This window comes from Gasterosteus aculeatus, chromosome 12 (genome assembly GCF_964276395.1).
Source record: "Gasterosteus aculeatus chromosome 12, fGasAcu3.hap1.1, whole genome shotgun sequence".
Classification (NCBI taxonomy): domain Eukaryota; kingdom Metazoa; phylum Chordata; class Actinopteri; order Perciformes; family Gasterosteidae; genus Gasterosteus; species Gasterosteus aculeatus.
In genome coordinates, this window is record NC_135700.1 from 18,287,218 (window position 1) to 18,300,627 (window position 13,410).

The following is a 13,410-nucleotide window of genomic DNA, read 5'->3' on the forward strand; positions in this document are numbered from 1 at the left end:
CAAGCTAGATGTCTGTCCTCCATGTCCGCCGATGCTAAACCCCAGTTGATGGTATAAGCGGCCGACTCCCTGTGGATCCCCGCAGGGTTCCCACTCACGTCCAACCCCCGCAGCTCCGTAGCTCCTAGCGGCGGATGGGTTGTAATGAGCAGTCGTACCAGGCTCGGCTGTTGGGTTTCAGAACCCTTGTTGTGTTGGGTGTGACAACAGTAACATGGAATGACACCACAGCTACAAAAACAGCAGCAGAGACCGTGGCAGCGCGGCCTTATTGATTATTCAGTTGCTCATTTGTGTGGCCAAGCGGGTAGCAGGCACGTGTCTCATTTGGACTTAACAGGGAGGGAACAGCATCTGATTTCCCCGCTGCGAAGAGGAAGCCTCGGTGGTTTATTTTTAGAACAGCTGCGTCTAATGGGGCCTGGCAGGTACAGGAGGCGTCACATCTGTCGAGGCCCAGGTGATGCTCGCGCTCTCCGCTCATCGCCCACTCCCTACCAGTCAAATGAGTCACATTGAAGATCAACAGTGTCATTTCCAATAAACTCTTCTTCCTCTTCCCGCTAGTTTCCATCAGTTCTGGCGATGGGTTCTTGCTAGGAGCCATTTCATTCCACAACTCAGCGGAATAGGGGATGCATAATGAAAGAGATGTAAAGAAGATGAATCCACTGTGTAATGCCAGTACACCGGGAAGATAAATTATAAAAATCCAGCTTTCTGGCGGGCCAAAATATAGTGTTATAGAGCCCATACATATAAGCAGGAGTGCTTATATCTCTGACACGCAACGGCAGTGAGGACTTTGGTGTAGGAGGAACTTCCTTTCAAAGCTAATGAGGAGCAACACTGGAAATGTCACACTGAATATTTTGTCGGGAGTTTTTTAGAGATGCAAGTACTCAATGTCATCCCTAAAAAATAAATGAAATCATACCAGGTTGAGTTTACATTTATACACCGTAATTACCCGTTAACATTTGTCTATTTACTATTGAACTTTTCATACTGATAAAATGTACAAAATAATTTAGTTTGATAGTTGGAATACAACCTTGATGTATGATTTTACTTTAACTATATTTAAAAGTGGACTTATTGCATAGAATTAGTCACCCATAATTTACTATTATAAGTATAATTAAGGTTGATCAAATACATTTACCTTCAACTTGATTGAAAGTCTGCAGCATGTACGCAACATGGGATGTAGACAAATATTTTCTTTGAATGGTGAATTTAATTTCCTTTTTAATTAAAAAAAAAGATAGATCTTCAAACCTTTCGCTTAGAATTAACATATCAACTTTACAATAAAAAGCTTCATCTGTTACTTCAAGGAGGCCTAAATTAGGCAATGCGCAGCATCATTAATGATCGTTAATATTTTTATTTTCCTTTGATCCCTGCCTTTAAGCATACTGAAGAAATGTAAATTTCTCTCTCATACAACGTAGTTCACGCTGTCCGCACAAAGTGCAGCAGATACTCCTATTTTTTTTTTTTTGAGTAGATTGCGCAGCAGAGTTCCCTGTTGCTCATTCAAATCCCTACTCCTCTGATCACGAGTAAAGGTAACACCGTGTTCTTGCTCCATGTTCTCTCTCAACTTTGCGATTTAAGCATCCCGACAACAGTTTGTCTACCTGTGCACAAAAAAATGTGCGCTCTCTTTCTACCTTCACCTGAAACCAACAGCGCTGCAAACAACATCCGTATCAAACGTCACCGTGGCAGACTTGAATAGCTCTCTGGAAACAGGAATACATCTCTCTCATACCAGGGTGGGGTGGCACACCACACATCAACAACAACAACAACAGCAGCAGCAGCAGACTGCCAACAAATACGGGTTTTTTTGAGTTGCACAAGTTCCTCTCCGCTCAGCAGAACGATGCCATCAGATGTAGCATTTGTCTGTCTCTCTCCTTTCTTCCACCCTCCTTCCCTTCCCCTTCCTCTCTTCCTATCCAGAAGACAGGAAGCTGTTTGTCGGAATGCTTGGCAAGCAGCAGGGCGAGGACGACGTCCGGCGGCTGTTTGAGACCTTCGGCCAGATCGAGGAGTGCACCGTCCTGCGAGGGCCTGACGGGGCCAGTAAGGGTCAGAGCCCACACACCTCCCACTAATCCCCCCCCCGTCCGTCCCCTCTTGTTCCCTCCGTCTGTCTCTGTGGACGTGGGATGTCTCTCTATCTCTTTCTGCTCCTTACATTTCAGAACGGTGCTTCACCTGCTTTGCACTCGCTGACATCATCTGCGGTCCACTCGGCTCTTCTGAATAACTTATCCTCCCCCTCAGCAATTCGTTTTTTTTTTTCCACCACCTCTTATGTGTGTCTCTGGCAATTCTTTCATACCTCATTGTCACCGTGCTTCGACACTTCCCCTCCCGCTTTCCTTTTCTCACTACTCTCTGTATTCCCCTTTCCCTTTTTTCCCCCCTCCCTTTCCGAACTTTGTCTCATATTGTCGCTTCATCAAGGCAGCTCCTCTCACCATCGGCTTGTACTCTACAAAAACATCACACAACACCTCGTCTTTCAGTGCACCTCTCTCCTCCTCCTCTTCCTGTTATCTGAAAAGCGGAGGGGTGTAATCATGTTTGTTTCCCACATTCCCGTCATCCCTCCCCAGAGACATCGCTGGACGATAATGTCCTACTGTAAATAAAGCGACCGGGCTCTGGGTTTTTACTGCCGTCACTCGCTGTGCGGTAGATTTGCCCGCATTCACTAAAAGCTCATGCATTCATGTTTGTGGCGCATGTGCTGTAAACAGTCAAATTAAAGATGGCTGTGAAATGTTCGATGCAGGTGGAGTTGTGCTGAGCGAGTGAGGCACCCCCCGCCGGCGTCCTTCGATGGGTTTGCGTCTCGGAGCCGCAATTTGAGCAAATTACGCGAGTGATATAGCTTGAAACCTTCCGTTCTCTTTGTTGAGTGTGTTTTATTCTCCCATGTGAAGCGTATGGACGTGTGGGCGAAGCAAGGTGGAGGGGTTGACAATGTGCAAGCCTTCCGATTACATGAGAGAGAAAGCCGGGCTGTGCTTAAACCACACGCCTATCTGCGTCTACATCGGTTCCTCTCACCGTTAATCCCGGGGGTCTATCGCTCTGCGTCGCCCCACCTGCGCACTACACCTTTCTTTCTCCCTCTTCCTGTCTGCTCAGAGGCCTCAAGTTGATTGACAGCACATGAAATGAAATAAGGCCGGTGCCGCTGTGCAGGAAACCAGTATTCTCCCTTGTTCTCGCTTTCACTCCTTTTCACCATCATGCAGCTTGCAACTCATCGCTCTTTCTCCTCTCTTCAAATGCGTTTCTCCTGTTGGTATTTGTCTCCATTATCATTGGATTGATCATTGCATCTTCTTCAAGTTTTCACTGCCATGAAATGGAAACTGTAGAGCCGCGTCGACTACGAATGCTAACCCCAGACAAAGGTCTCACATATAGGTATCTGGTCCTATCACTCACCGCGCAACAGTCCCACGTAATCATTAAGGGATGTTACGGCAAATTATTTTGCCAGCCGCCTCGCTTGGGATGAGGTTCCCGTAATTTGAATGAGACAGACCTTGAAATTGACAGTGCTATCTGTTCCATGATGGAGGCTTTGTCCCCTGTTGATGTAAATTTATGCTACTCAGAGGCTTTTCAGCGCCCCTCTTCACCCAATAAAAAGGCCGAGAAGTTTAACATCCATCTCTCCATGGCGCTGCTCCTCAAAGTACTTTCAAAGTGCAACACTTGCTGCCAGAGTTGAATAGAGCCCTGAATTGTCAGGGAAAAATAGAGAGATGGCTTTTAGGTCTATAATTAAGTTGTGTTATAAATGTCACCCATCCAGTGGGATGGAATTCATGCATACATATTATTACCCCGGGAATTCAAAAGGCTGTGCAGATCCTCTTGCTTGAAAGCAATACAATCTATCTTTCTCCTTTTCCCCCCAAACTCATTCCAAGCCATCAAATTCAAAAACTTAAATATTCACTATAATTTATGAGGCTGTAGAACTTCTCAATCTTTCTGAGATGTTGTGCTCTGAGGTGCCGTAGGACGTTTTTTCCTCGGTCAGGATAAGCGTGGCTTAAGCGTTTTGTTTTGTCGGTTGTTTTTATTTGGAGGAGACGTTTAAAGGACATTGCGTATTAATCGTGCCAAGCCCTGCGGTTTTCAGGGTCTTTCTGGGTGGGTTGAACTGCTTGGGGTCAAGGGGATTCTGGCACAGAATCTGATCGGCTTGTTAGGAAACCACCGGCAAGCAAATCTCGCTTTACAAAACAAAGAGACATTTGCGAGGACAAATTTCCCTTTATTATTTTAACTGAAAATGGTTAAATGCATTTGTTCCTTCAAAGAAGGACTTGCGGTCAAATGGCATTCAGTAGGCTGACACATTTCACTTGGACAAATGAAGACGTTTCCTGCCTCCACCCAGAGAAGCATTCAAGTGAAATGAAAGGGTTCCAGAAAGCTGTGACACAATCAAAGGCTTCTTTGACTTATCAGTTTGCTTCTGTAGATCCATAGAGCTTTTGGGACATTTGACAGTACAGAAAACACATGGCCTTTACAACTCTCCACATCTGGGAACACACAAATGTTTTGCATTCATTGTGCGGAGGGAATGTGTGTGGAAAGCCTCATAGTGGAAGTTATCTTCAGTCTTCTTTAGTCAGTAAATTATGAAGCTGTGGGAAGTGAATGGGTCAAACGTCCCCTGAGCCGACCCATCAGTGTTTGTAATTTAAATGAATCATCAAGACTCCTTTGCTAATGCAGAGTGGATAAATGCATATGAACATATGTAAGCATTTAAATAGGTGTTAGCCGTTCTCAGGAAACCAGGGATTGAACGCAGGAAAAAGCCTGCCTGGTTCTAAGACGCTGGTGCTACTCGATTAATGAAAAGGGGCAGAATTAATCCACAACTCTGTTAATTAGGCATCTCTTGACTTAACACATGAGCTACCTGAAGGCAGGGATAAGAATAGGACGTAACAGAATACCTTGAGCAGTCTGTGATGACCATAAAGCTTAGAGAAATTGCTGCTGTATAATTGAATGGGTTTTGAAAGACTACCACCATTCAGTTCCAGCGTATCTCCCTTCTCTTAATGTTTCACAGGTTTAGTGCCTGTCCTTACCTACACACCATTTCATCATGCGATTAAGATGTATAACCCTAAGAAAAAAAAAATGTGTAGGTTATTATTAACTACTTAAATCATTTTTAGCATGATTTGACAACGGCAAAGCGCTTTGGCTCCAAAACAAAGCTGCCAACACCAATTCCCCTGTCTTCCGGCCAACTTTTCATGTTGACTTTCCCTTTTGTGCGTTAACTACACAACAGATTTAAGATGATTTGAATGCCCCTTGAGCAAAGCCCCCCTCCATCTAAAATTATGTGCGAGCAAAGATTCGGTTAGATAGGCAGATTATACTATGCCTTTGTCATCATAATCTCTTTCATGAGTGACTGCACACAAATCACAATGTGTAAATATTAAACAGATTAATAATCACAAACAAGTCAGGATAGTAAATGCCTTGGCTTCAAACTCCAAAGCGGAGGGGGTGGAATTAGAAATGGGCGAGGGACAGGATGTTCCTCGCAGCTCATGCTTTCACTACAATTAGACTGATTTATTCAGAGTTATGCGCTGAACACACACATGGCAGAATATATTTACAAAGCAGATAACATGAAAACAACGGTAATGAATGGTGTTTTCTCCCCACATTCAAGGCCCTTCCCTGATGGTGTGCCCCTCCTCTCTGTTTCTCTTTTTCTGTGTACACAGGCTGCGCCTTCGTCAAGTTCTCCAGCCACGCAGAAGCGCAGGCCGCCATCAACAGCCTGCACGGTGGACAGACTATGCCTGTAAGTCACTCACGTATACAGAGACACATTCACAGCAGTGCTGTATTCCAACTTAGTTGTAAACAATTTCACAATCAATGTGGACAGTTAGATAAAAAAAGTTTAGCAAGTGATATCGGATGTGTGTGCCAGATGTTTTTGCCCACGGTCCCACTTTCATGAAATGTAGGAAGTAGACTTGGATATAGTTTATTTTTAATCATTTTTTTTTCTGCCCTGCAGAGAAATAGCTGCCTTTGCCTAGCTTTAACGTTTTCCATTCCACGTGCATACGTCCAGTTGGCGTTGTACAAGATGCACCGTCTACCAACAATTTAGGTTGAGAGTGAATAAGCCCCGGAAGCTGACACAAGACCTCTGGGAGCAGTTTTGAAAATATTGTAATAAGTTCCGTTCTAAAAATGTCTCTCTGAAAGTGTGAAACAAGTGCAAGGCCAAATTTATTTAGCTAAATAAAAAGTAAACTACAGCATGTATGACTATTTTCTGATTATGTATGAAATATAATATTTATTTTATAGGATTATAGGAGAAAAAGGTCCTCAAAAGTCAATAGTTTCAACAGCTCACTTAACCTTTTCCTGAATTGTGAAATGTGTGTGAAATTAGTTCCTTTGCATTGAGAGACAGCGTGTCATCTTCGTGGTGAAGCAAATAAATTGAAATAGTCGTCCAAAAAGATTATTTAAGAATTGGTGTAATTAACTTTTCTACACTTTGCACGCTGTCAAGGCCATTCATGGGAATGGATAGTTAGAATTCCTAGATATAAGTGTGTTATCAGCATATCATGGGCATTCATTTTAATATATCCCCCGAGACGATCATGCATTAGACCGCATGTGCGTCCATGTTATCAATCTCAGTTTCTGCTACGGTAAAGCCACTCATGTCGTCACGGTAACTCACGCCTTCTATTGCCTGCTTTTACTTCATGCCGACGCCTTGCTCGATAATATTAACCGCCCGCCGGCAGGATCCGTTATGCGATAACAGAGCTGAGTGTGTCACCGACGCAACGCTGTGCCCAGAGACACTTTTACTATTTACTTATAATATATATATAAAAATACAGAAAACTTGAATACACTTATCAAGTATAACAGTGACTAGGAGGGAGGTTAAGAATTCAATAATATTGAAAAGCACCCTAGAGTTATGATGGATCTTCAAAATAAGGTTGGATTAATGAGCCGCGTTTGCTTCCTTAACTGCGTCATGATATTTAATTCAGTGATATTGTGGGACAGTTTATCAGCCTCTCATTAACCTGCAGCTTTTCTACATTTATTCTTCACACAGTGGGTATAATCTTTCCAATACCGAGGTTTTTACATTGGTATGTTACGGCATAATTTAAAGCCGTGAATAGTCTTCATATAACTGCTCTTCCCAATCGTTAATCCGGTTGCAGAGGGATCTCTTCACTCAAAATACAGACCTACAAATACAAATGGAAGTGTTTCTTCTCATGCCCCACATACTGCATGTTACAGACAATCACATCAGATGTTGAGATATAATGAGATCTGTAATCCTCCAAGAAAACAGGAATCACTACGATCGGTGGACAGTATGAAGCACTAAATAGAGAGACAGTAGATTTCAATGTGCAGATGTTCAGATGTAAGTACACAGAGGGGATAAAGGTTTTTAGGATACAGCAGCGCATGAGACGCATGAAATAGCATTAGTTGGGGTTGATTTGTTTAGTTGGAGAATGAGGCCACCAAACATGTAACTCTGTTGCAGTTAATTACGAATTGGATATACTTCTGTCGGTCTTGAACTAGGCCACCGAAAATGCTTAAGTAAAAAAATATCATGAATTACGAAGCGTGTCTGCCAGTGCTGGATGTATGTTGGGTACTGCACAGCTGGACAGACACGTGAGCACGCGTTCTTCCTGGCAGGCATCCATACCTTCACAAACTTCACTCACTGATGTTCACTGCAATAAATATTTACGAATACTTCCTGGCAGCCGGAAAGGGTCCAGGATGCCACATGTAATTTACACATCGTTTTGATGCCATCTCATTTATCAATACAGGGAAGTAGTGCGGGGGGAGGGGGGGAAATAAGTGGAAGAGTTGCTTTAACTGGGTGTCTGGTTGTTGTGCAAAATAACCACCAAACTTTTTGGCAGCATTTAATAAGAAGGGGGCTGTGAGCCAAAGAATAATTATATGGCACATGGATCGGGCACAATTATGGAAGGTCTCTTCCTGAAAATTTGCTTATAATCAAGACATTTACCTTTTGCTCGAAATATCGTGTAGACTCAATCAACTGAATGTATTTGCATTGAGAAGATTTACATAATTCCGCTCCACTTGTCTTTTAGTCCTTCTTTCACAGATTTGGTTTTCTGCAGACTGCCCTTGTGCTCTTTGTGTATGCTTAAGCTGCTCTGGCCCAGGCACAGTGGCATTAGTATGAAGAAGTGAGCCACCTGAGGTCTGCTGCGGATGAACTGTCCAAGGCAACATATGGAGCCACAAACAGACCCGGGGCAGATCAAGAGCCATCCAAAACTTTATTAATAATCTGTATTATCCGTAGCTCGTTGCCTCTATCCCTGCACCTGTTATCCTTCTCTCCTCGAATCAAACTTCCTCTCAGATTAATAGGCAAGGTGGCCATTAGTATCCAACTAAATCCTTGGTACCGTTGGGGGATGCAGTTAATTTGGATAATATCACTGCCACATGTCGTCAACAACAGACTAACAGGAGGCAGGATTCAGCGAGTAGGCTGCCCTGCTCTCTGCCTGCTGCCAGCTGTGAGGTTTGAATGAACCTTGAACAAAGAGTTGTCTCTCACTCCCTCTCTCTCCCTCTTAATGTGCTCCCTCCAGCATCTGTGTTACCTGGCACGCGCACATAATAAATAATACCTGCACCAAAATACGCTGGCACAAAATGAAAGGCTCTAATGAAGCTTAAGAGAAAGGTATGGCACCGAAGGGCATGAGCTGATAGATTGGGTCATAGCTCTAATTGATGTTTGTTTCAGATTGCAGCTGCTTTCCAAGATTAAAATGAAGTTAAAAAGGCGATTGGGTACGGAAGAGGCTGGATTACAGCAGTGCTGCGGAGGCACAGGTGGCAACACTTCAAATGGCAGAGGCGGGGTGCAGGAAGACAGCACCTAGCAAATTGCAGACGTTGTCATGTTCGGTGTCACGGCGTGGCTGACGGGGCCCGCGGAGCTCGCCGGGGTTGGCAGCAACAAGAGAGACCATGTGTGAGATACTATAACTCCGGATTAATGAGAGATAAAACTAAGCCAGAGAGCGTTGTCACTGTAAGACACAATTCATAAAATGCCACATGAAACTACTGTAGAAACCCAGCAGGCTTCCAGCGGACATACAATACATGTTATTTACAAGCCAAGGGAAAATGCCGTTATGAATGACGGTATGTTATTTGGTGCGTTTTGGCGTGATGCAGCGCAGCAGAAGTGAACCATGACAGCATCCCTCGCTGCTAATAGGGGGCAGGACTCCCATTGGGCTAACAGAGAAGTACCGAGGTTCAGAGAGTAGAGCATGACGCCTACAAGGCTTCATCCAATAACAAAACAAGCTTGTTATGGTGTTTTCAATCAACAATCCCAATTAACACGTTTTAGTTTATAAGTCTGTAGAACATGAGACAATTTGGGAGGTTTAATCAATATTGGTTGCAATGTTTTTCTAATTGGGGAACAAAAAAAAGGTGGTTTTCACATCCGGGCTTCTTTTCCCTGGTGACAATCGTTGTATTGTGCTGCTGTAAGCCTCTGTGGAGGATGGAAGACGAGTGTCTGTTTACCTGTTGGTAAATACTCAACACCAGTGTCTTTGTATCACAGTAAAGCAGAGATGAAAGCATAATGCCATTTCACTGCCTAATCCCTCAATTACCATTGTGTATTTTTCCATCTATGCGTTTGGCGGCATATACAAAATCCAATTTGTGAGATTTTCACAAGTCAAGTGCGTTGTTCAAGAAATTTGATTTTTTTTTTAACCTGTGACAAATTCCTTAGTTGTACCTGTCAAAAGTGAAGGCTCCCCGTTGGCCCTTATCAAATTCAGCAAATTCATTTTCTCTCCAGGTATAGGAGTCATGCCGGTGGAGGTTATTATTCTGTTTGTTTGTCAGCTTGCGATTTTCTGCTACCAGTGAGGAGCGGCTGCTATGCATCCAGCGCCTGTTGTCTGCTGCCACCTGTTCCTTTATTACCCGGCCACATATTGCTCTTTCCTTATTTGGATAGAAACACTTGATCCGTAAAGGGGATCCCACTCTGACACCCAGCTTTTCTGATTAGGCTGGATTTAGTCAGAACGCCTTTGCATGAGATGCGAGGGTGTGAAGTTCACCTGTTCGGAGGCGAGGAGGAGAGGAAAAATGTTTTTATTATTTCAGAAGTGGCGACGCTGACGACACCTGCAGAGGTAGTTGTAGTGCTTTAATGTTGCTGCCAGGTCTGTTGGGTGTAGGCCGTGCAGACTGGTTCTCCTCCCGCGCCCGTCGTCTGCAGCAGAGAAAAGTCAGACCACGCCAAACTCGCCTCATCTCGAGTCACGGTGCACCGAGTACAGGCAGCCGCGGGCATTCACCATCCCGACGCTCACGATGCATTCTTCATGAGGTATTAAATGAATATAGGAAGACACGCGAAGCAGGAAATGAATGTGATCTAAATGCCAGACTCCCGTGCTGTGGGCAAGCTTAAGAAACAACGCTGGAGGAGGATGTTTGCTCTGCGCCAGCCTCATTAAATGCAACCGCCTAGTCCCTTCAACTGGCCCACAAAAGTTGAGACTGAACTAAAAAGGTCAGGAGGTGGGCTGCAATGAAATTAGAAGTGGAAAAACTGTGCCCGTTAACGCCGCCACGTCGGAGTATTGATTTAGTTAATTGAAATGGCATCGAGGGAGGAACACCAGATGGGTCTCCTCGGGCCTGAGGTGGGGTGCTGGCTGGCTGTGATAGGATCCCATCTGAGACGCACTGTCCCTGGGGTCCATTCCGAGGCCTTCCTTCATTCCCCAGCCTCTTTGTCACAGTTATCTACGGCCGACACAGTCTCTGGCTTGTTTTAACAGAATATTTGTTAGACACTCTTCACATGAGTTGGTCGAAAAGCTTACTCGTAGAGCCAATGATCAGGATTGTTTGTTTTGGGCAAAAACAAAAATGTATTTTCATGACATCAACGAACAAATAGATGACAAAAAAACAGATGAATGGGGGTAATGTGGGGGGAAAAAAACACACTTCTGCAGGATTAATGAATAACTAAATGGTTTGTTGCAGCAGCAATAAGTAACCAAACCACAAAGCACAAGACCCCCCTGGCAAACTGCCCTCTCGATGGCATATCGCTTAGCTGCTCCTGTTCAAAATTTCATGAAGCGCTTTTGAAAATAGGACACACTTTTTGTATGAATTACTATAAAATGGCATAACAGTAAGACAGTGACTGTGTTTGCGCAGTGGCAGAATACACATAGATATACACGCATACACACTTTTGCAGCTGCCCTCTTCGTGAGGTTTCTTTCCATGATCTCCTGTTTGCGTAGCTCTGCTTGAGTAACATGCCTCATGGAAGTAGCACGTGTGTGGTCTGTGCTTTGTCATTTCCAATGTGTTCGACGGGAAGAAAAACAGGTGCATCACTCAAACTGGTCAGTCTAGTCCTTGTCCTCTGTCACTGTGTCCTCTGGACTCACATTTTCTCTTTCGACAACTAAAGAAAATATGGAAATCTAAATCAAAGCCTGAATTTGTACTGACCCTGTCAGGATGAGACATTTTGTGAATGATGAGTCCAAGTTATGATCATGGAGTCCTTTTCTTCCTATGTCTTTGCTTTTATGATCTTACTAATCATATCCTGAATGCCCCCTGGCTGCCTGTGTCCTTCTGTCCTGGTGGTGCTCCGTCCTCTTTCCCAGCATGCATTGCCTTTAATTAAATAGGAGCCTAGTCCTCTTGACAGGGTCTGTGGCTGCTTTCTCTGCCTGGCAGACGTCTCTCTGTCTCTGTCTCTCGGCCTGTTTCTGTCTGTCTGTCTCTCTCTTTCACTCAGACGGGGACACCCCGCCTCTCTCCTTGCATGGATGTCACATGAGGGACAGGCTCTGGTGTCTGTCTCTCAAATGGTTTAATTGGATGCAAACTCAGGAGCCAGGACAAGGACATCAATATGGAACTATATCTGCCGTAAGGCAGAGCCATAAGTCAATACTTCGCCCCCCACATGCCGACGGCTTTTGTCAGACATAATTACCTTGTACTGTATTCAGTGGAGCTTCACCACTGGGGGACCGGGACTCCTGTGGGATCTGGTTAGGTCGCGGTTCACTCACAGTGTATGCAGCGGAGTTGGAAAGTTCGCGAAAGCAAATATCACTCACTATTTTCCATTTCCATTTAAAGCTGACGGCTAAATGAGAGTCGTGAGAAGTGCACATTCACTTTCACTGGCTTCCTTGGCTTAGACTTGTTAGCTATCTAAGGCTTGAGAGTTTACAGAAATGAACCACATGCTTTTAAATAACAATAATACACTGTAGCAGATCAGCTGAATATCTTTTTTTTCAAACACAGTCTGTATTTTATTGTAGGTCATTTCTGGAAACGCCAAACAGCAAATCGGAGACATGGACTCAGCAACCTCGTTTCTGAATGGCCCATATTTAGGTTATGGTCGGACTCATAATGTTCACATATTTACAAGCTTCTATATAAAGCATCACATATTAACTACAGTTGTCCTCTTTCAGTTTTTTTCCCCCCTAATTGCTTTTTATTCAGCCTAAAGATGTGCACGGACAGTTGTGGCCAACACAAGCTCATTAGCTGGTTGGCCAGCTGAAGTGGCAGGTGGCAGCAAAAGGTTTTCTAGTTGCAAAAGTTTGTTGAAACTTTGAAACAGCCCAATCAACTAATTATGTTCTTTGCTATGAGATATATTATCAGATTTATTGCAAAATGTCCAATAAATAATTTACATATACTTTACAAAACCTTTAGTTGCGCGTTTCACTAACCTTGTAAATGTACGTGCCCTTCTAGGGTGCCTCGTCCAGTCTGGTGGTCAAATTTGCAGACACTGATAAGGAAAGGACCCTGCGCAGGATGCACCAGATGGCAGGCCAGCTTGGCATCTTCAGTCCCATGACCATCCAGTTTGGGGCCTATGGCGCCTACTCTCATGCTGTAAGTCTCAGCCCGGCGGGGGAGGAGACGGTGAGCTTTAAAAAAAATCAAACAAAAAACTGTTGTGTTTTGAGGTTTGAATTCATGATTTCTCCCAATAGGCACGTGACCCTCCCAGAGACGGCTCCTTAAGTGATTAACAGTGTTAAATGTGTTAAAACACTGTTAAAGTCCACATTTTCAGATCTTTTACAGGGCATGCACTTCTTTTTGCATTTTATCCCTTCATTTGTCCAGGGAAGCTGCTTATCATGCACGTTGATCAATACACCGTTTTACTCCCGTACA

At 44.0% G+C, this 13,410-nt stretch overlaps 1 protein-coding gene across 32 annotated transcripts in view; it reads left to right on the forward strand.

Annotated features, from left to right (window-relative positions):
• The window catches only part of celf6 (CUGBP Elav-like family member 6), a 112,127-nt gene that overhangs the window by 82,372 nt on the left and 16,345 nt on the right, over window positions 1-13,410 (forward strand). For 14 of the 32 annotated variants that reach the window (XR_013451577.1, XR_013451578.1, XR_013451575.1 and 11 more), the window contains 3 exons: window positions 1,975-2,103; window positions 5,817-5,896; window positions 12,979-13,152. Coding sequence is in view for 27 of the 32 variants with exons in the window: in XM_078085480.1 (XP_077941606.1) it covers window positions 1,975-2,103; window positions 5,817-5,896; window positions 12,979-13,152 (383 nt within the window). In the remaining 5 variants the exon portion in view is untranslated. The remainder of the gene's footprint in view (window positions 1-1,974; window positions 2,104-5,816; window positions 5,897-12,978; window positions 13,153-13,410) is intronic. The other 18 variants (XM_040201252.2, XM_078085482.1, XM_078085488.1 and 15 more) reach the window with 5 other exon arrangements.